General features: G+C 40.3%; 1 protein-coding gene across 1 annotated transcript in view; it reads right to left on the bottom strand.

Annotated features, from left to right (window-relative positions):
- pappa2 (pappalysin 2) overlaps positions 1-23,641 on the bottom strand; it is a 105,767-nt gene that overhangs the window by 42,674 nt on the left and 39,452 nt on the right. Inside the window, exons 11-17 of the mRNA XM_086043446.1 lie at positions 22,606-22,909; positions 16,359-16,487; positions 16,195-16,280; positions 14,093-14,289; positions 4,985-5,098; positions 496-631; positions 151-325 (exon numbers count right to left, since the gene is read on the bottom strand). Of these exons, the coding sequence (XP_085899572.1) occupies positions 151-325; positions 496-631; positions 4,985-5,098; positions 14,093-14,289; positions 16,195-16,280; positions 16,359-16,487; positions 22,606-22,909 (1,141 nt within the window). The remainder of the gene's footprint in view (positions 1-150; positions 326-495; positions 632-4,984; positions 5,099-14,092; positions 14,290-16,194; positions 16,281-16,358; positions 16,488-22,605; positions 22,910-23,641) is intronic.

Below are 23,641 nucleotides of genomic sequence, written 5' to 3'. Positions count from 1 at the left end.
CTAGCCTTGATATTGAAACCCATAGTATTTGATGTGTGCAAAATTATGCCGAGAATTATGATGTTTTATATTCAGTTACAGTATATTGATTTTGTTCTGTGGTGTGTTGCACGTAGGTAGCTGTGGGAGAGCCCACCCTCTGATGCGCACCCGGTCACGGCGAAGGTGCTGAAGTGGCAGGACGTCCTCAGGGCTATGCCCCCGATTGCCACAGAGGAGGAGGAGAAGAGGAGGATAACAGATGAGGTGAGGAAGAAAGGCTGAGAGAGGTCATGGGTCACGTTAACCACCAATGGGTTCCGATGGCATGAGAGGTTATGTGTGCCTTAAATGGAAATACTTCATTGAGTTGCATATACAATACACAGGCATATGACAACTGAGTATTTCATGTGACATATGCAGTTTTCATGTGGCAGTGATATCTTAATCATGATCACAATACAGTATGTATTTTTTTAATGATTACATGCAAGTTGTTTAAAGCCAAAGTACCTAATGAATGATTCTTTCCAATAGTATCAGAAAGCAGGATTGTAGCAGTCCTCTGACAGTGTTCCCCACTCCATGACCCATCTGAAGCCAGATACACCATGACAGAAGCTGCCACTCCGGAATGGGCAAATCCTACCTGGAATAGTAGTAGTAAACACATTTCAAATATATTTGTCTAGTAAAGAGATTGTCACATCCAAAGTTTATAAATATCATCAGTGATAAAGAGTAAAAAAAAAGGAGACTGCAAAACTTTGAAATTCAGATGGTTTCAATAGATCCCAATGTACTAAAACGTCAATAAAGAAGACATGAGGATTTTTATTACGGCTCCACATTAAAAACCTACTTGGTTTGTCAGATTCACTGTGACCATTAAAAGATACGACAAAGAGTATGTTTTGTGTTCATTTTGCTAATAACTTGGCATTGCAGTAGCAACAGTATTTGAGGATCTTCTATCTAAGGCATTTCCGGGGGAAATGTGTGATATGTAATATTGGACTTAACTTTCTATTTTCAAGTTAAAAAAATAATTTTAGTAGGTAACTATGGGTATGGAGTATTTAAAAAAAAAAAATATATATATATATATATAGATATATATATATATATATATATATATATATATATATATATATATATATATATATATATATATACATATATAACATGCTTTGTAGGGCAAATGTTATATATGGACAAATGCAGTACACATTTAAAATGTGTTCCTATGTTGTCAGGATGGAATGAATGAAGTGAGGAATCTTGAAATCATTTCCTCATTTTACATCACCTTCCTCTTATAACAGTATGCGTCCTCACTGCTGCTGCTGTAGATACAGTAACTGAGTTGTACCAGTACTCAAACCTTATGAACAAAAGCAACCTCACTCCAGATAAGGGCTGTTACTTACTCCAATTTTGCCTTCTACAACCACTTAAATATATGTTTACATAAGCAAAAATGTTCAGGGGGAGAAGGAAATTAGACCAAGCCCTCAATATCCATGCTTAGCCTACCCACACGGACCACTACCAACACTTTGATTGCCATTACCCAATGGAAAGGAAGCTTGTCAGAACACTAATCTAATAAACTCTCCTTTGGTAAATACGCCAGGCAAAAAAAAAAATCACAATTTTTTGGCTCCTTCTGTGGCTATGATTTTTTGGTTTTCCAAACATAATATCCCAATGCACTTCAAAACCCAGAATTGGTTCAGCCAAGCAGTAAGCGCCTAAGCAGCAAGATCAACATTGTAGTGTTGTATGCTGTCCCATGTCAATCAATCAATCAATCAATCAATCAATCAATCTTTCCATACAAAATATGCAACTCATAGTGCTTTACATGAGTTAAAAACAATCGTACAACTCACCCATCCCACACAATACTAGCCCACGAAAATAAAAACAGGCGCACACACGCACAGGTTAAAAATAAAAAAACTAAGAACCTGACCTAAGAAAACTGAGGCTCAGCACAGGGCATTCAGGTGCCAAATACACCATCTCAAGGAGCCATCTGCGCCGGGACAGGAACCATGAGCCGTGGCACCAGGCCATCAACATGGAGTCCCCGATGCGGCAGCACAGCAAGAACCTGCACCCATAACTGTCGGGGACCCCATGGGACAGAGCCATGGCCATGGCCCACCACAGCTCCCGCCGCAGAGGACCCCCTCTGAGGAGATTAAAATATTACTAAAACAATTATTATTTTAAAAGACATAATGGAGCTTAAACAATTAAACTAGAAATACTAAAACATGAATACTAAAATGATCAAAACATAAATAACAGAACTAAGAGTATTTGGGATAAAAGCCCAGAACACCTCACCAAGGAGACGTCCAAGTGGCATCCTATCAAGATGCCCAAGCCACCTCATCTGTCTCTTTTCAATGCGGAGGAGCAGCGGCTCAACTCTGAGGCCCTCCCGGATGACCGAGCTTCTGACCTTATTTCTAAGGGAGAGCCCGTCCGGATAACCTGCAGACGAAACTCATTTCAGCCGCTTGTATCCGTTCTTTCGGTCATGACCCATAGCTCGTGACCATAGGTGAGGGTAGGAACGTAGATCAACCAGTAATTCGAGGGCTTTGCCCTCCGGCAAAACTCCACGACGGAATGATACAGAGTCTGCATCACAGCAGACGCTGCACCAATCTGCCTGTCGATCTCCGACTCCATCCTGCCCTCAGTCATGAGTAAAAGCCCAAGATACTTGAACTCTTCCACATGAGGCAGGATCTCGGCGAGGACACACCAACATTTTCCAACTGAGGACCATGGTCTCAGATTTGGAGGTGTTGATTTTCATTCCAAATGGTTCACACTCGACCGCAAGCTGCTCCAAAGAGAGTTGAAGATTACGGCTTGAAGAAGCCAACATTACCGTACCATCTGCAAAAAGCCAAGATGTAATACCGAGCCCACCAAACCGGACATCCTCAACACCTTGGCTGTGCCTTGAAATTCTGTTCATAAATGTTATGAACAGAATTTCAAAAAAAGGGCAGCCTTGGCAGCATCCAAGCCTCAATGGAAACTAAACCGAATTACAACTGGCAATGCAGACCAAAGTCTGACACTAGTCTTACAGGGATCGTACAGCCTGTAATAGGCCATTCTCCCGGAGGACCCTCCACAAAATTCCCCGGGGACCAGGGTTGAACACCTTCTCCAAGTTCACAATACACATGTAGCCTGGTTGGCCGAACTCCCATGCACCATTGAGGACCCTGTCGAGGGTGTAGAGCTTGTCCACTGTTCCACGGCCGGAACAAAAACCACACTGCTCCTCCTGAATATGAGATTCGACTTCCTGATACATCTCACCTCTCCAGTACCCCTGAATAGACCTTAGCAGGGAGGCTGAGGAGTGTGATCCCCCTATAGTTGGAACACAAACTCTGGTCCCTCTCCTTAAAAAGAGGGCCCACCACCACGGTCTGCCAATTCTGAGATATTGTCCACAAGAGGAGGCATGTCAACCAGGACAGCCTCATATCATCTAGAGCAGGGGTGCCCAAGTCAGGTCCTCAAGAACCCCTGTCTAGCCTGTTTTACATGTCTCCTTCTTCCAACACACCTGATTCAAATGAAAAGCTCATTATAAAGCTCTGAGAAACCTGATGATGATCCTGATCATTTGAATCAGGTGTGCTGGAAGAGGGAGACATCTAAACCTGGCTAGATAGAGGCTCTCGAGGACCGGACCTGAGCACCCCTAATCTAGAGCCTTTTGGAACTCCGGGCAGATTTCATCCACCCCTAGGGCTTTGCCATTGAGGTGCTTTTTAACCACCTCTCTGACCTCAATCAATCCCAGAGATAGGAGAGCCTAACTTAGAGTCCTCGGACTCTGATTCCTCAAAGGAAGGCATGTCTGTGGAATTGAGGAGGTCTTCGAAGTATTCTCCACACTGACTCAAAATGTGCCGAGTCGAGGTGAGTAGCGCCCCATCTCCGCTACACACAGTGTTAATGGTGCGTGCTTCCCCCTCCTGAGAGGTCAGATCGAGGTAAAACGTAATTCAATAATTTTTTGTTTGTCATAGGGGTCTTTTGAGCCATGCTTTGTCTGGTCTCTCACCTAGGGCCTGTTTGCCATGGGTGACCCTTCCAGGGGCACAAAGCCCCAGACAACTTAGCTCCTCGGATCACTGGGACACACAAACCTCTCTACCATGGTAAGGTGACGGCTCATGGAGGGGAGCAGCAGAATCCTATCTACATATTCAGAACCAAAACAAAAACAATTTGTACTAACCCTACCTTGAGACAGGGCAAAAAGTGGAACAAATAATATAGAAAAATATGCCAAAACAAGTCCTACTGAATGATGTGTAATAGATGGAAAGCAAAAAAGTAAGAAAATGTTAGAAGTACAATGCAGGCAAATGACATGGGCAGTGTCAATTGTTAATTTTTGAATAAAAACTGGACAGGCCACATATGGCCCCCAAGCCTAAGTTTTGACACCCAGGATATAGTGGGAGGTCTTTTAGAGACAGAACGGGTACTTCAGTGAAATGAGTGGTTTCAATGAGAAATGACATTCTGTACATGGGTGTTATGATGATTCCCGAATGATGATTTCCTTTTCCGAAAGTTAAAGTGGGTGAAGGCCGCATTCTAAACAAGTTGCAGAGCTGATAAAGAAGATGGGGAAAGATGAGTCATTCAAGTAATCAGTCAAGCCTAAAATTATTTGAGCCCTGCATAGATGAGTGTCTGGCAGTCAGTAAACTAGATAATTAAAATCAGACTTTTGCAATGTAAAAATATAAAGAAACGGTAAAAACAAAATATTTTAAATAGGATCAATAAAACTTTGAAACAAAAATACAAAGTATGCCAAACCAAACGATCTGGAAAATTAATTGTTTGACTTGTACACCATACAAGTGACAGAAATGTTTTAAGAGACGCCCATACTAAAAAGTAAGAACAGTTACAACATGTTCATACACAGACTTACCTTCAGCCAAAATAGATGTTCTAGGTCATTACTTGTGTCAGAATGAGCTGTACAAGGGAACCATGCATCAGTGGGCAGTTTTTCACTCACATCCATGTACTGGTACCTACAGAGCTTTACAGAGTAAATAAATACAGAAGGTTTTATACACTCCATGTCAAAATTATTTTTAAAACCATTTCCTTTTTTGACTGAAAATATTTGGGTTTGACAGCAAAATTTAAATATCAGACACAACATCAACATTTCAATCTTGAGACCCAGTGTTGTATGTTGTGTACATCTGGATCAAATACTTAGAATATTACAACAGATCATGACTTTGACATTATTTGTCACAAAACACATTTTTAGGTGAACAAATATACAGTATTTGAACATAAAGGGCTCTACTTTCGTGGACGACGTAAATCCAGCATGGCACAACTGCGCAGTGGCGGATTAGACCTGATGTTGGTAATTTCGCACTAAGCCCTGGTGACCTGACCTGAGGGAGGACTGCGCCACTGTGGGAGTGGTCACAACTGCCTTCAATTGAAGCAGCTCCTCTCTTTCCCTTTAAGTGCGAAATGATAATGAAAAGAATAATAATGACAATAATAATAATAATTGTACTTATTATTATTATTATTATTATTATTATTATTATTATTATTATTATTATGCACTGAGTCAGAGGGTTTATGTTTATTTCACTGTGCACTTTTTTTGCGCAGGGCCTGCCATCGATGTAAATGTGTCATTTGCCTTTTCACAATTTACACACTCTGGATAGAGCTGAGGGTGTTCCCTGTCAAATATGGCAGAGTGTCCATCCTCCCAAAGGTTTAAGTGCTTTTTGCCTTCCGCACTCCAGAGTCTGTAGTAGTCTAACGCCCCTTGAAGGCGAAACATAATGAGAATGTTTGGAATTGGGTGTGTTCGGAGAGGGACAGTGCGCTTTGCTCCCATTAATTTCCGAATGCAGCCAGCACTGGTGCACAGTTTCCCCAGTTGGAGCATCTAGTGCACGCACGACACTCAGTTTTTGGTGCACTCTAAATAGGGGTGGACGATTACTTGAAATGTAATCATGATTTTGATTTTGGCTTGTAGTAGAATTAAAATGCAAGAGGCTTGAATTTCACTTGAGTTTTACAAGGTCATTTTGTACGTCTCAACAAAAAGAACAGAGTGTTCAAGAATAAAGTGTTTATTGTGCCCGGATGACTTCGCATGAGGCTTTGTGTGAGTTTTGAGTAGTTTTAGTAGCAGAAAACCATAAATTCTAAGTTTTGAAATGACTGTTTAAATAATCGTGATTGTTTTTTCCTATAATCGTCCAGCCCAATCTGAATAACCGAACGGCAAATTTGAGGAAAGATCTGAGTTTCTGAATGGTCGAAGTGAACCAGTGCGTGTATTATAAATTTAGATTCAGTTAACTGTTTCTGTGCTCTACTAGTGATGGCCCGGGTGCTGACTTCTGCAGCCGGTTTGGAGTTTGTCTCAAAGCAGCGTTCACAATAGCTTCAGTCATCGTAACGGTGGCAATGATAACTTTTATTTTGAATAATTTGTTTTTATTTTATCTATCCTGGTTGTGAAATCTGTTGAAGTGACTAGCCTGGTGTGTGGCACAATGCAATTGTTGATGGGCAAGGCAGCTTTATTTATATAGCACATTTCACACACAAGGCAACCTCAATATCCTTCACATAAGCAAGGAAACAACACCTACAAGCTTTACAAACACAACAGTGAATTACTTTTTTTTTTTTTGCTTGTTTGTTTTTTGTTTTTGAGCAGCCCAGAACAAACATCTTATTTTTCTACGAAACCAAACAACAGTGCAATATATTTACAACAAACAGAAAAAATGATCATTGTAAGAAAAAAAGCCATCACCACGTCACCATTAGTAACAAAATAAGCTCTACATGGGATGCTCAAAATAAGGAGTGGGAAGAAGAAAACTTAATAAATCCCACCCCCATCTCACATTTATATTACAAGCCAATAGCCATACATACTAACTTTTGCTTCTACTTAGACTAATATAAATAATATTAAGAAAACTGATTTATATTAATGGTCTGCATGATTTAAAGTACAGTAAATTTCAGCAATAATTACATGTCAACAATGGTAATAGAAATAATACATACCGACTTGGTGACCAACAAGCACATACCAACAAGGTCATGGAAATGACATATACCAACATGGTAAGAAACAACAAGCACATACTGTACCAACAATGGTAAGAAAGAGCCAATGACTGAGCATTTAATGCTATGCACCGCCCTCCTTGTACTGTCTTTGACCATAAGTTGGTAAGATACTTTAAAGCTATGGATGCTTTGGAATTTCTTTTGGTGTAGGTCCAGACTGTTACACAGTTTTACCCCACAAACTGACACACAAAAAAAACTTTAGTAGTGCAAAATTTCCAAAGCTCTCGCATGCCAAAGTACTCTCTCTCTAAGTCCAAAAACTGTTGTATATTATTTGGTAGTGGTTTGTTAAAGGCTTTAAATAAGGTTGATAATGTAGAATATTTCACAAGTTCAAGAATCATAAATAGGTTTGATTGAATAAACAGATTAGTAGTGTGTACTAGAAATTGTGCCATATGTATAATCCTTACTCCTTGATTTTGCAATATTAATATGCTTTGCTTTATTCATGATTGAGAGGCATCTGGAAATGTTTGTTCTTATATGACTGCTGTGGACATCCCACAACAACTTATCAATTACTACTCCCAAGAATATATATTCCTTAACATTTTCCTAGTTGTACTATGTGTATTATCAATTCTGGGTTACTTTTACAGGTACCAAATATCAATACTTTTGTTTTATTTAGATTTTACTTTTACAGTTACCAAATACCAATACTTTTGTTTTATTTAGATTTAGAATTAATTTGTTATGATCCATCCACTTTTAAATTGTATTGACTTCTGTATTTACTGGACTCATATGTGGACTAATTATAATTGTCATTACCATACTGTATATTTGTGTCATTTGCAAACAATAATAGTTTTAATAATTTGGATATATTAACTAGGTTGCTTATGTATAAGTTGAATAGCATGGTACCCAGCATTGACCCCTGGGGGACACCATAAGAAACACTAACTTTAGCAGATAAATGTTCACCCATTTTTACATATTGTGTTCGGTCTGGTAAATAACTATTGAACCAGTCCCCAGCTTTCCCATATTTCTCCAGTTTATTGAGTAAAAGTGAGTGATTTATGGTATTGAATGCTTTTTTGAGGTCAATAAATATTCCAATTGCATGTTTCTTTTTGTGACTGAAGTGAGCACTGAGCAGTTGATTATTTGCTGTAACTCGGTTTTGCATATATTTCACAATAGTTTTGAAAAAGTCATATGTTATTGAGTCAAGACAGCTAGTTGATTGTTTCAACTGCTGAAGCAAATCTGTTATAGTTTTTTGACCCATTATATGAAATTCTGTCATGGTAGCTGAATTATACCTTGGTGATTTTATGTGTTGCATCATTTTGTAATGTTGCTGGTTTGTGATGATGTTTGACCTTATGCATTGTACTTTTTCACAAACGTAGCAGGCAAATGTATTGCACTTATCTGTTGAAAGGAGTTCTGGCGCTATTTCATTTGGGGGATTTGTGAATTTGTCGACCACAGCAAATAGAGTGTGTGTGCTGTTGAGGTTCTTACTAATGATTTCAGAAAAGTGTTGTTGTCTAGCCTTTATTAACTCTGTTAAAATTACAAAGACATTGTCTTTACAGGTCAAAATGAACTTGGAGTTTAGTTTTTCGCCACTAATGCTGCGCTTTCCTGCAGTTTGGTTTCAAAGTCATTACGCTCGTAATGACACCTCCAAAATGTTTTAGGTTGGCATGATATGGTCTTTGTTTTAAAAGAAGCAACAGATTTTCCAGGTGAAGTTATCCAGACGTTCATCAACAGTCTCAGCATTCATAGTTGGAGACACACCCATGATTTTCAAAATCAAATAAATTCTTTGGTATTATTATCCAAATTGTTGTCAACATGAATGTTAAAGTCTCCAGTTATGAGCAGATAGCCATAATCCGTACAGATGAATGACAGCATTTCTTTCAGTCACTTGCAATCACAGGAATACAGCAAGCTTCCTAAACTTCACTGGGTCCTGCCTTATTCTGGAGTCAAACATTGTTGATAGCATAAATGCAGTCTGTTATTTAAACTAAACTGTAAAACAGCTTTGGATAAGGCTGAACAGGATCTTGTGCGTAGGTCAACACTGCCACTCTCGTAGGCTGACAGTGTTAATTCAGTTAAGATGATGATTATGCCCAGGTTCCTGTTCCTGTTTCAGAGTCCCTAAATCCTTCTTTAGGGAGCTGGATAAGTCATTTTCTACCTTTATCTGGAATAAGACCACGCCGCGGATCAGGAAGGCTTTTTTAGAAAGACAGAGAGAGGATGGAGGGCTAGCGCTCCCAAATCTCATGCAATATTATTGGGCGGCAAACATCCATAAATTGTCCTGGATGACGACGTCGTATGATGGTGGCGGCACGGTATGGGTCGAGATGGAGCAACGCTCCACCTATCCTGAGTTGTTGTCATCATTGGTGTGTGCTCCACTACTACTTAGTAAAAAGCGCTTCACCAATAATCTTGTGGTGAGTGGCTCACTTCGTATTTGGGCACAGTTCAGGACAAACTTTAACTGTAGACAGGCCCCACCCTCGCTTCCGATTGTGTCAAATGCACTCTTTCCCCCCTCGCTCATGGACGCTGCGTTCAAATTGTGGGCAAAGAAGGGGCTGAAGCGAGTAAAAGAAGGGGTGTAAAAGAAGGGGTGTTGATGTCCTTTGAATGGCTGGTGAGCGATTGCGGCATTCCTCGTTCACACTTCTTCAGATATTTAAAGGTGCGTGCCTTTGTCAAGAAATATTTTACTATTTCATTACTTCGCCCAGATGGATGGCTTGATGAGTGGATGGGGAGGATCCAAGTCAGAGGGGCATGGTGAGCAAATTATATAGCGATATTCAAAAGCTTGCATCCCCATCGTTGGCACGTATCAGAGAATCCTCGTGTAACGACATTGGAATTGAAATCCCCAATAATCTTTGGCATCTGGCAATTAAGAGAATACATTCGTCATCTTTGTGTATCAGGCATGGGTTACTTCATTTTAATGTTTTCCATCGACTACATCTATCTAGAAGCATACTTGCTGAGATCTACCCAGATGTCGACCCAACTTGCGCCATGTGTCATCAGGCCCCAGCCACTCTCGGCCATATGTTCTGGTCATGTCTTTCGCACTTTTGGCTTTCGGTTTTTGAGACCTTTTCTTTTATGTGCGGCAAAGTCGTTAGTCCCGATCCTTTGGTTGCAATATTCGGCATGGTTTCCAGAGTAACTGTGCCTGTCGCTCAATCTGATGCCGTGGCTTTCTCCTCTTTAAATCATTAAATGGCCTCGCCCCGACGTACCTCTCCGAGCTCCTCCACTCCTACGCACCTTCCCGCAGCCTCAGGGCTGCGGACCAGGCGCTGCTCGAGATGCCGAGGACCAAGCGGAGCCTCAGAGGGGATTGAGCCTTTTCTGTCGTTGGTTACAGCCCTAGCTGTTATGAAATGTGCTATATAAATAAAATTGTATTGTATTGTATTGTTTAAAGAAATGCAGTCTGGACTCAGAACATATCAGACTGGACTGGAGTTAAGTTTCTTCATGGGCAAAGAGGGAGATCGGTAGGTCGGTGGCTGTTTGCTGAGTCTTGGTGGAGTCAGGCGATTGGTAGATAGCTGTTTGGTGAATTGCAGGGTGGACGTGGTTGAACGATGAGCAGGAATAGGGGTGAGAACATGGGGGATGGAAGTGGTGTGAGTTGAATTCCAATATTGAATCAAATACACCTGACATCCACCATATCTGTCTGTCTGTGTCCCGATCAAATTCACCAAAATCACTTTAGACCAGCTCTTTAGCCGGCACTTAGATGTGGTTTGAGTAGGCTTGAGTTTAGATCGACTGTCTGCTACCAAATTGTCACCCAAGCAGGCACATCTCCACTGACTCTCCCTATGCTGCACTGGCAAGGCCAGCTTGCCAGAAGACTGGTCACTGAAAAGACTGAAAAATCAGGGTTCGCCAGCATTTGCACCCTGCCACAAATGTCTCCAAACCTATAGCCCACAGACGTAAGGGGGAAGTCAACCCAAAAATGATCTTTACAATATTATGTTCTATGTAGCCTCACTAGTCCAAACATGTCATTGTGATTATTATTGTGTTTGTGTACAGGGCTCACTTGTTCTTGAATCCGAGCCATGATTGGTTGTTACCTGAGCCCGGAGCAACTGTGACGTCATTTTCAGTCGACAGCAAGTGGCAAAATGGCCACCCCCTGAGATGGCTAAAACGGGTGGATTAACTCTTATTCCACAAATGCAACATTTATCAGAATGCTGTGTTTAGACTAGTGGAAGCACATAGAACATATTATCGTAAAGAACATTTTGGGGTTGATTTCCTCTTTAAATAGATAAAAGTGAATATCACTTACTATTTAGTTGTGATTCTTTTGATTTACTCGGTTTGTGTCCAATTGACCAAAAATGTGTATTCTTCTTTTGTGATACTTTTCCAAGCTTTCACCACAGCCTCTTTCAATTGTTATTTGAGGGGTTACTAATTTCAGTCTACTTTTTAGCAAGTAAATTCCATGCTCTATCAAGTTTAAATCTTGATATTGACTTAGCCATTCTAAACCTAATTCGTACCCATAATGAACTCCTTTGTCATTCTTGTTTTCGCACTGTGATTTTGACCATTATCTTGCTCCATAATGAAGAATATTGACAAAATGTTTTTGTATACCTCTTTGCTGCAATCATCATTGATTAAGATGAGTGAGGCCATTGCAGAAGAAGCTATGCGAACCAGACCAAGAACATTACCTCCACTAGGTTTTACAGATAAGCATGATGGATATGAATTGTATAAATAAAGTGTTCACGGTTAAAACCCAAATCTGAAACATTCAACACTAGTTATTGTTTAAATAATGTCAATAAGACACACCTAAGCAGCAGAAAAAAAACTCTCGGCCACATCACAATACTTTCATGCACATGAACTAAAGGGTTCGAACAAAAGTTGTTATCTCTTAAAGTGTGTATCAGATCCAGATGTGATATAAGCTATAATGTTGATCTCTCTTCTCAAGTTCGCCTTTTGATGTCAAACCTAAATGTTTCAGTCTACGGCAATAATGAAGGAATTGGCATACATTACTTCTCACAATACTTTTGTGGTTGGTGTATGTAAAATTTTGCTTCCACCTCTCCATAAACAGTGTCAGAAAATATGTACCAATATGATGAAAGACAAGACAAAGAACCTTTTTAAATCTGACACAAAATGTAGTCTACAATTAAGTCAGTTCAAGTATGTAATACAGTGAACCCCTGCTATTCAGGAGCAAGTCCTAACGCGAGTAGCAAAAAAATAGTTTTCTATTAAACAAGGCCATGATCTGTGTTTTTTCTTCAGCGTCTTGGTTTTACTTTGCAACAGATCATGTCTTTGGGTTTATACGGAGTTTTGTGTTCCTGTGTGCTTGTTAAATCTTCATATTCAACGGTTCTCACCAACCCTGCTCTCTTTGTGTCTACAAATCATCTCTCTCCAGCCACTCGTGTCATGTCCATTTGTGCCTTGTTGTCTCATCAGCCTATTGGTATTTCAGTCAGTGAGTTCATTGACCTTGTCATATTGCCTGAGTATTGTTCCTTCTGCTCCCGTACTTTCTGTTTCACCTTTTTTGGCATTAAACAGCTTTTCTGAGTTCATCCTGCACTCCTACTTGCCTACCATGCTTCCCTGCCCTAATGGTCCAGTCAGTGGCCTCATGAAATGAAGCTCCTTCCCTCACTTTAACATACATAGATGGCACCGAAGCAACACTTTTTACATTGGACAATGGCTTTGGCCTGATCATCAAAACTGCAAATATGAGTTTTTCAGCGAATAATGAAGAATGGTTTTCCAAAATGAATAGGCAAATTTGCAAATTCCTAACTGCAGATATGCAGGGATTCTCTGTATTAAAATGTTATAGTTCAATGTATGTACAATGAATTAATCACTTAAATACATTTTCCTCAAGTTATGTAGACATTCTAGTGGTAGTTGATAGCAAATGGCAATGTGTTGTTGTTGTTTTTGTTTGTGCTTCTAGTGCAGTGTGAAGCATTAGTGACAAGTTGTCTGTAGTCTACAAATAAATATTTTGTATCTTGTTTGTTTAAGGTTCACTTTAGTTCAATCAACACAAGAGTTTAGAGGAAAAAATGAAATGCTTACTTTGCATCAGATTTCAAGATGACTTCACATGATTTCAATATTGAGGTTAATGTAGATTTAGCAATGTGACAAGAGTTCCCAAAAAAAGACAAGCTGCTAAAATGCTGAGTCTAGGAGGAATGGCCAATTCAAGCTGAGCATAATGCACCCAAAAAATGAAATTCAGATAATGGGTTCTGAAGGAATTTTGGTTTTGTGTAGGGAAAAAAATGCCTTTTTGGGTATCGTTTCTGACCCCTTCACCTTAGAGTAAACAGAAAGACTGCATTATTTCTCAAGATATCGTTTAGACCCTTTCATTTCATCTGCTACTCGGGGAACCCCTTCTCTGATTGGCTGACAAGTTTCAATGAGAAAATGTCCACCAATAAACTTGTATGAACCCAAATTTCAAGGGGTTCTCCAAGTCAAGGCATCAAAATTGCTGTGACTTTTCAAAAGGCGTCACTTACCCTAAAAATTTAACTTAAAAAGTACGTACAAAAGAAACATTATTTGTGAGAAGAGCAGTGTGAGCAGTAGTTACTTTAGTAATCAATAGTTTTTTTGAGGAATTTATTTGGAGAATTTAAGCAGTGTTTGAAATGCCCATTCCACGTTTTTGTTTTTAAATCTCACAAAGATGCCACTTGTCACGTTGCTAGTAGATTCATTATAAAACCAGCCAGCATCTACCAAGTGTAATTAATGCCCCACAAAAGGCCCATGTGAAGTTTTCAATCACCTAAGTCTAATGTTATACGTGTCATACTTTTTTATACGATGGTTCGCCAGTGGCAGCATGTGCAGGACAGTGATCAGCTTCCTGATGAGAAGCTGTAGCAGTAGATGCCCATTGGTCTGTGTAACCCAAAGGTGTAAAATAACCACAGTCCTGAATGCTGGAAACCCGTTCAAACTCTTCGCACACGCCGTCCCCATCAAAAACATAACATTGGCTGGGTTCACCTATTGGAAAAGGAGCATAGGAAAGAAGGATTTATTGAAGAATAAATATCCAGATTTATAAATCTGGCAGGACATTTTATCCAAATCTGTCTGTCAGTGAACCAAATCTGAGCAAATCGAAATTGTATTTTTGTTGGCCACAGTGAATGGTAACCACGTGAATGCTACAGTACAATATCAGCCTTTATGATAACAGTCAAGACCACACCAGGACAATTTTGCTCAGTTCTCATTATCGCGAATTTGCACTACAAGGTTCAAAATTGAGGTATGTGCCAACTAAATGGTATGGAATGTTAAATATTTGCATTTTTGTTTAACACTGTTTATTTCCATTTCATCACTGCCCGGTGTTGATGCTTGTGTAGTTATTTATGTGCAGTTCGGGCATCTGCGCAAGTGTGTTGTTAAATCTTATCCTTGAATGTCCATCTATCAATCCTTTTTCTATAGTGCTTATCCTCATTAGGGTCATGGGTCAGCTGGGCTCTCTCCCAGCTGACTTTGGGCAAGAGGAAGGCAACATACTGGACTGCTTGATAGCCAAGCGCAGAGACCTGAAAGGGTACATTTAAGAGGGAAAAAAAGGATATACAGCGTAGGAGTAGAGAGGCATTGGACAACAAATTTGCAGAATATTTAAACAATTAATTTTATGTTGCACGTAGCTGAAAGACAGGCAAACTATTTAACCATACACTTTGAACTGCGCAGAGCTAACAAAATGAAGATAATACCCTTTTTACTGAGAAAAAATGGATAATATTGCCAACGTTTTGAACAGGGGTAAGCCAAAACGAGTAAAGTGTGTCAAGTGAAAATAATTGGTTTAAAAAGATTTCTTTATAATTGTTCATGCCATAATTATGTCCATCTATGTCATTTTGTATTTTATTGTCAAACAAGACACAAGTTATGACATAACTCCCTTGAACTTGAGGAGTTTTGCCTGCTACTCCCTTCACTAAATTAAACTTGTTCAAACAACATTTGTTTACAGGTCTGTCTACTGTGTTTTGTACTCCCAAAAAAGCTCAATGTGAATTCCCCTTTCCAATCCTATGCAAAATGTTTTATGTTCTAACTGTGTGTTTCACACTGGGTAGGAGACTCCGAAATTGCCTTGCTGTTTTGAAATAACGAGCAGTCGTGGATCTCAGTTGCTGCTTTGTTTGCCTCTGGCTGATTCAAGTACAGTACTTGAAGTCTCGGTACCTTTTTTTTCTGCGCAGAGTCAAACGTGGTCCGGTTTCATGGTAAGAATACCGTAAGTGTTTTCATTTAAACAAGCCATTTCTTATTATTTTGTTAACATGATTTATTGCCTCTGATTCTTTTTTTGCTTAGATGTTATTTCTCCGAAGTCATTGTTTATCTTATTACTCATTGGTTTATTCTCACTCTCCCAATGTCATTTTTTCTTATTAATATGAACTGCTGCTCAAATCTACTTTTTATTGCTAAATTTCAAATTTTTTATTGCCTCCCCCTCCAAAAGATTGAAGTCACTGGTGATAGTTTATGATTTTGGTGGTTTAATTCTGGAGCTAGAGTTATCATTTTGCAAATGGAAGGGTGCAGGGCCAATACCCGGTTTCCTCGCAACCAAGTGTCCATGAATAAGATGTTGATCCTCTCCAGGTTTCTTCTGTTGTTTTGTCAGTGAATGGGTGCATGAGGCAACATAAAACAGCTTTGCGTGCTTGACAACAGACAGGTGCTATATAAAGGAGCACAGTCAACAAGGAACTAATAAAAGGGTCACTTCTTCTTGTTAGTTTTTAATTAAAATACAGCTGATATGCATCCAAATGTATCAAGGACCCCAACCAAGATGGACCGCACAATGTGCTTACACTAAACAACGTGTTAACACTTTGAACAGACATGCTTCTTGAGACTCACCAATGCAGTTGAAGCCTTTCTCCTTGTGACACTTCATAGAGCAGCCATCGCTATCTAACAGATTACCATCGTCACATTCTTCTGCCCTACAGAGATAGTACAGTCACTATCGGCTTTGTACTGTGGATTGCATATTCACGTAGTAGTCATTAAAGCGTGCATACCCTTGAATGACACCATCTCCGCAGTAGGGCTGCCCATGAGTGTAAAAAAGGGATGGGGACGAATTGCTGAGAAGACCACCAATCTCCACCTGAATCATGTACTCATACCTTTCTCCCATTTTTACAGTTCTGGAGAGAAGAACATGGGTTTAGATGCATGGTTTCATTAAGTTAAAGGGCCAGCTACACAACGACTTAACACATTTCCAAATTTACACATTTATTCATTACAAAGCATTGATATTAATGTTTGTCTTACAGTATGCTGTATGTCTTGGAATGAATTAAAAAATATATAAACGCAACATTTTTGTTTTTGCTCCCATTTTTTAGGAGATGAACTCAAAGGTCTGAAACTTTTTCCACATACACAGTATCACCATTTCTCCCAAACATTGTTCACAAACCAATCTAAATCTGTGATAGTGAGCACTTCTCCTTTGCCAAGATAATCCAACCCACCTCACAGATGTGTCATATCAAGATGCTGATTGGACACCATGATTAGTGCACAGGTGTGCCTTAGGCTGCCCACAATAAAAGGCTACTCTGAAAGGTGCAGTTTTGTTTTACGGGGGGCGGGGGGTAGCAGTAGCCAGCCATCTTCGAGCAGTAGACGGAGTACACACAGAAACAACTATTCACACTCACAATCACACCTTGGGACAATTTAGCGTGTTGAATTAACATACCGTCATGTTTTGAGAATGTGTGAGGAAGCCGGGGTACCCGGAGAAAACCCACACAGGGACAGGGAGAACATGCAAACCCCACAAAGGAAGGCCGGAGTCCGGAATCAAACCCCGGACCTCTACACTGTGAGGCGGACGTGCTAACCAGTCGCCCATCGTGCCGCCTTGTGTACCCCTATGTCTTCTTTATTTGTTTATATCACACTGTATATATTTTATAAGTACCAAGTATACATAAAGTGTTACCTTTTCATTTGGTGTTTTGGTTTTATTTCATTGTTCTAATTTTATATTGAACTGTGATATTGCGGTCTGGCAGAAACGTGGCTAATGGGTTGGCCTCAGTCAAAGGTTCTGGGTTTGAATTTTATTTTGGGCCTTTACATGTTCTCACCCACGCTTGTGTGGATTTTTTCTGGGCACTCTGGCTTTCTCATACTTTCCAAAAATCTGCATGCTGGGTTAGAATCCACAACTTGGGTCATGTTGACCCAACTTTCTGGATTGTTTTGTAGAAACAACACGGAAACAAAACAAAACAACCCAGAAAGTTGGGTCAAATTGGTCATTGGTCAGTAACTTTTTGAGTCAAATAAGGTTATTTTTGACCCAACTGGTTTTAAAGTGTAGAGGTCAATACACAGAGACACCGAGGGCCCTATTTTCAGGCCCAGCGCAAGCAAACTAGCACAAAGTGTGTTAGAGTCTAACACAATGCCATCTGCGATAGACTCCAGCTAATACTGAACAGGATAAGCAGAATAGAACATCGAGTGATATTCAGGTTTTCAGGACATAAACTTCACTAGCAGTCCAGACATATGATTCCCCTTTTCTCCTTTGTTGTCTGTATCGATGCCTTTCCACACATCTCTCCTATGAATAAAATGGCCTCACATGTTGGGGTTATAGCTCCATCTGTTGCTTTGGCATATGCTCAACAGCCAGCTAATGCATTTTTACTGTTAAGCTTAGTGACCTAACAGGGGTGCCCAAGTCCGGTCCTCGTGAGCCCCTATCCAGCCTGTTTTGTATGTAACCCTGTTCCACCACACCTGATTCAAATGATCAGGATCATTATCAGGCTTGTGCACAGCTTGCCGATGAGCTGATCATTAGAATCGGGTGTGGTGGAACAGGGTTACATACAAAACAGGCTGGATAGGGGCTCATGAGGACCGGACTTGGGCACCACTGACCTAAAAGAAAGGTAATAAAATGTGTGAAATGTTCAAAAACATATTTATGTATTAACATTATTTAACAATGATGAAATCGTAAAAAGTATAGGACAATACACATTTAGCAAGCACCACTGTGACACAACTAAACTCAGAGTACCTGTACATGTATGAATATATGCCTATATAATTTAAATTCATGTCAATCTACTTTTTGTAATCATTTATAAACCTGATGAAAACATAACATCCTTCACAACTAAGGGACATACTGAAATTCACTTTCCGTCCAAACAGAACATGGTGAGAGTAACATGTTTGTGGCAGTAACTTTGTAAACTAAAGTTTGACTCCTTGCTAGTTTTCGAGAGCTTTTAGGAAAGATTACATTTTTAGCTTCATTGAATGCAGACAGACAGAGCAGAACGGGATGCAGAAATGGGCCTCCAACAACATCATCCCTGGACATACTGTGTCCATGAGCAAGATACCAATAACCGACAACTGCTCCTCAGGTGCTAAGACACTAACTGCAGAGGGTACATTTCTTGAATATGCATGCGTTCGTGGCAATGTTTTTGGAACTGGGGAGTCCTGCTGTGGACAGGAAAGGAACTACAATGGTAACAAGGTGTATCCTCACCAGAACGTCACTAGAACCTCACCAGAACCTTAGCTCGAGGAGTACAATTCTGGTTTCATACCCCATTCACAACAACACCCCTCCTGGCATGTCAAGATGTCTGGTCTGGTTCTCTGTGTGGTGTGAAACAAAAATATACAGAACGGTGCACAAATGAATTCCCCCTTGAGTATATCCACCATTTTCACCATCGATTTTCTATACAGTTTGTTCTGTTTATGGTCGGTAGTGAGATGGAGTCTATCTCTGCTGATTTTGGGCAAGATGCAGACAGGGTACACTCTGGACTGGTTGCCAGCCACTTGCAGGGCTCATAATCAGTGTAATAAATGAAACAGATCAGAATTCAAACTTTTTTGTTGCCTGTCTGTTTTTATCACAGTACAGCTACAGAAGTAGTAATATGACAGACTTAATCCAAGAAGTCTGGTATTTATGGCCTCTGATTCCACAATTGGTTCTGATTCAAAATATCATACTTCCTCATACTTGTCATCTCACCAAAACCCTCTTGCATCACTTCATTCTTGATCTCTTTTCTTGACTCTTATCTTTTACAATTTAGTATATTCCCTCATTCCCTTTACAGGTTATCATCTGGAATTAATCCCTTCTTGCTCCTTCCTATGTCCCTGCCAAAATCATTATTCTAACAGACTCCATGCTCCACACATCAAGCCCAACCTGACCTTCAGTTCCTCATAACTGTACTACCACCAGTTCTTATATTATTTTGCACTTAAATGTTAATTGTGTCATAATATAGGAGATGTGTTCCTGATAAATAATAATAAATAAAATTATTTACTTGATGCATAAGGAACATGACTCTAATCAGTATTTACATACATAGTGCATACTAGAAAACTGGAAAACACACACATTTGTGGTCATCTAAGGAACAAATTTGTCAGTCAGTCATTTTGATTTGATACGCTGGCCTGGACCAAAAAAAAACAAATCCCATTATCTTAATTATTGGAGTGTGTCTGTTTTATAGTGTACAAACTTACTTGAAGATTCATTACTTAAGAGGGAAAAACAGTATTCTCATTAACTGTGTCCCTAACATATAACATTTGATACAGAATCAAATGCTGCACCAAGGGGCACACCTGTACAAAGGGAAACCCAATCTGATGGTTTAGCCTTTGTAATTTATATTTAAAGTAGATTAGTAGAATGAATGTGTATATACTGTAACCTTGTCTTAAAGGGAAGTCAACCCAAACACATTTTTCTGAGGAATATGTTCTATGCAGGCCCACTAGTTGAAATACGGCATTCTGATTAAAATGGTGTTTGTAGAATATAAGCAGCAAAATGCCCCCGTTTTTAGGGGGTGGGCATTTTGTCACTTCTGTCGACTGAATATGACATTGAAGTTGCTCAGGGCTCAGATAACGACCAATCACGGCTGACCTGTTTTCTGAAGCTGAGCCATGATTGGTCGTTATCTGAGCCCCTGAGCAACTTCAATGTCATCTTCACGTGACAGAAGTAATAAAATGGCCACCCGCTGAGATGGCTAAAAACGGGTGGATTTCTCATATTCCACAAACGCAATATTAATCAGAATGCCATGTTTAGACTAATGGGCCTGCATAGAACATATTCTGGAAAAAAAATGTTTGGGTCGACTTCTCTAATATATTTCTATTGATAATAATGTTTTGGAGTAATTTTCTCATGCTGGTTCAGAACTTAGTTTTCCATTGAATGGGTCTTGTTTGCATTTAGCTTTTGTGAACCCCCCCCAGCCCCCCACCCCCACCCCATCCCCCGGACCATCTAACAAGGATCATTATCCAATATTGCAACTATTATCATTCCTGTTTAAACTCTTTTAACAAGAAGACCTTATAAATTACAACATCACAACATTGCTAGTAGTTGTTGCAATGTTATTGCCCATCCATCCTTTCATCCATCCATCGTCTTCCAATTATCTGGGATAGGAAAGCCCAGACTTTCTTCTCACCAGTCACTTCGTCAAGCTCTTCCAGAGGGATCCTGTTGTGTTCCCAGACCAACTGGAAGTAGTGTGTCTCCAGCGTGTGCCAAGGACACCTCGCCAAGCAGGTGTTCAAGAGGTATCCTGATCAAATGCCAGAGCCACCTCATCTGGCACCTATCGATGCAGAGGAGCAGTATTCTAAGCCCCTTGTGGACGACAGAGCTCCTCAACCTATCTCTACGGTAGAGCCTTCACACCCTGTGAAGGAAACTCATTTCGGCCAATTGTATCTTTTGGTCAACACCCACAGCTCAGGACCATAGGTGAGGGTAGGAACGTATATTGACAGGTAAACAGAGAGCTTCGCCTTTTGGCTCAGCTCTCTTATGAGGAAAAGCCATTATGAATTCCAAAAAATCAGAATATTGTGCTGATTATTTTTACAGGTTGAAGTGGAGAGCGCATACGGACGAACGGGTGCCAGCGATAACCCTCCCGCTGGGCCAATTAGCATTGTTCGCTTCTTCTGCATCCAACAGTAGCAGTCAAGTGGTAACCTGATTCAGGCTCCAACAACGACTATCTCTAGGCCCCACTGGTGAAATGCAATCGGCGGTTGACCCAATGGATTCGGCACCTGCAGCCCGATCCACCAGTGGCTGACACCAAGTCCGACAGCAACACTATATCAGCAGCAACGGCAGGGGAAGCAAATTGACGGCTGACTCACTGGTCTTCAGCGGCAGTATCCAAAACGAGCGCTGAGACTGTAAGCGGCGGCTAAACCACTGACCACGCCAACAACAGCTAGCAACAAGTCCTGACAACGTGCCATTCAAATAGAAGTAGGACGTAAAGCCGGACGAGGAATACATCACACTCATGCAAGTCAATGAACTTTTCCAACAACAAAAATAACAATTTACGCTAACACAACAACAGCAGGACAATTTTAAAAAAGGTTTGTCAAGATGATAATGCATTACAAGGGAAGTCCAAGAAATAAAACACAGCATATATTTTATTTAGAAAGGGGTGGTTGTACCCTAAAAAAATCAGATCAAGCAAACTGATCACTGTTAGCAAGCAGAAATACACAAAAAATGGGACAGTCTATTAGTAATTCCAGGTAAGATGGACTATTTAGAAGGCCAGCCAAGAGGAAATAACCACTTCATTGATGGAATTGAAGAGAAACCTCTGAGGTCCAGAACCAGGCCAAGATCAGAATAAGGATCTCGTATGGAGCAAAACACCTGAAAGGCTCCAACATCTATACCTGATCACCAAAACTGGTAGACGCCACAGAGATCTTAAACTCACACACAAAAAAAAGTCTTCTGTTTAACCAGATCTTTGTACCGCCTAACATGGCAAAAGTGGAAGGGGACTGATCATGGTCTTTATGAAATTGAGAGGGGGTGGTGGGTTTGTCCTTTGACTTTGTATGACAGAGCTTTTCATTAATTAATAAGGGAAAATGCGACATATTTAAAATGATTATACTGTACTGTATGTGTCGATTTTTGGTAGGCTTGATAAAGTTTCCAGCACGAAAAATATACAGTACATATATTCTGAACATAGCTCTTTATTCAACAGTGACGAATAATGTTCCTAAAGGGAGAATGATAATGGAATATAGAATAAAACAGTGTGCAACATGCCTTGACAGAGATCAGTGCTAACTGGTGTACTTAACTCTATCTTCACCCTCACGTTTTCGTCAGCTTTGAAATGTTACATCATACTTCAATAATCACGTAAAAATCACCTGTCCGTGAACGTCTGCTGGGTCTGAGGTGATGGCAATTTGCTGGTGAAGGGTGGCCGCCGGTGAATGCGATACAGCAAAGGTTGACAGCCAGAGCAGAGATGACTACCAGGGCCAGAAGACAACATTGCGGCATCAATCTCCATCTTCTCATCAAAGGTGCAGAGCTTTATGGCACTGATGGCAACATTGTTGGTATCGAGGCGCAGGGTGAAGAGCATGTCACAGAAGGCGTGCTGTGGTCCAAGGTTCATAGTTTTACCTGTGTCTGTTATCAGCTCTATGTCAGCAATAGCAGGATTATCTGAGAAGTGGTAAATGGAGTGGATGAATACCCATTACTTTCATTAAAACCTGAATACCGTCATAAAATCCTGAATTTGACTCTTATACTCTGTATATAGCGGATATACTTTTAGGTCCAAAAGCATTTGGAAAATGATAGGATTTTACGATTTCACTTTTATACACCACCACAAGATTTGGTTTCAATAAGTTGTGATCGGGGTTATTATAGTTTTGGAATTTTAATTATAGTTTGTTTTTATTTCATCCATCCATCCATTATCTATACCGCTTCTCCTCACAAGGGTCGCGGGGCGTGCTGGAGCCTATCCCAGCTGTCTTCGGGCAGTAGGCGGGGGACACCCTGAATTGGTTGCCAGCCAATCGCAGGGCACACAGAGACAAACATCCGCACTCACAATCACACCTAGGGGCAATTTAGAGAGTCCAATCAACTTACCATGCATGTTTTTGGAATGTGGGAGGAAACCGGAGTACCCGGAGAAAACCCACGCAGGCACAGGGAGAACATGCAAACTCCACACAGGGAGGCCAGTGCCGGGATCGAACCTACGACCTCTGAACTGTGAGGCGGACGTGCTAACCAGTCGTCCACCGTGCCGCCGTTTATTTTTTTAAATTTAATTAGTGTTAATTCGTTTTCAGGGTGGCTTAGTTAGTTTTTAGTAGTTTATTTTCAAAAAGACACTGTCTCGGTCCAAATACTTCTTGACTATACTAGCCTCCTATG

The sequence above is a fragment of the Filicampus tigris genome, chromosome 10 (genome assembly GCF_054856515.1).
Source record: "Filicampus tigris isolate MCC_2025a chromosome 10, RoL_Ftig_1.0, whole genome shotgun sequence".
NCBI classification, from domain to species: Eukaryota; Metazoa; Chordata; class Actinopteri; order Syngnathiformes; family Syngnathidae; genus Filicampus; species Filicampus tigris.
Note: the sequence above shows the minus strand (reverse complement) of the source record. Positions and strands in the feature narration are given on the sequence as shown.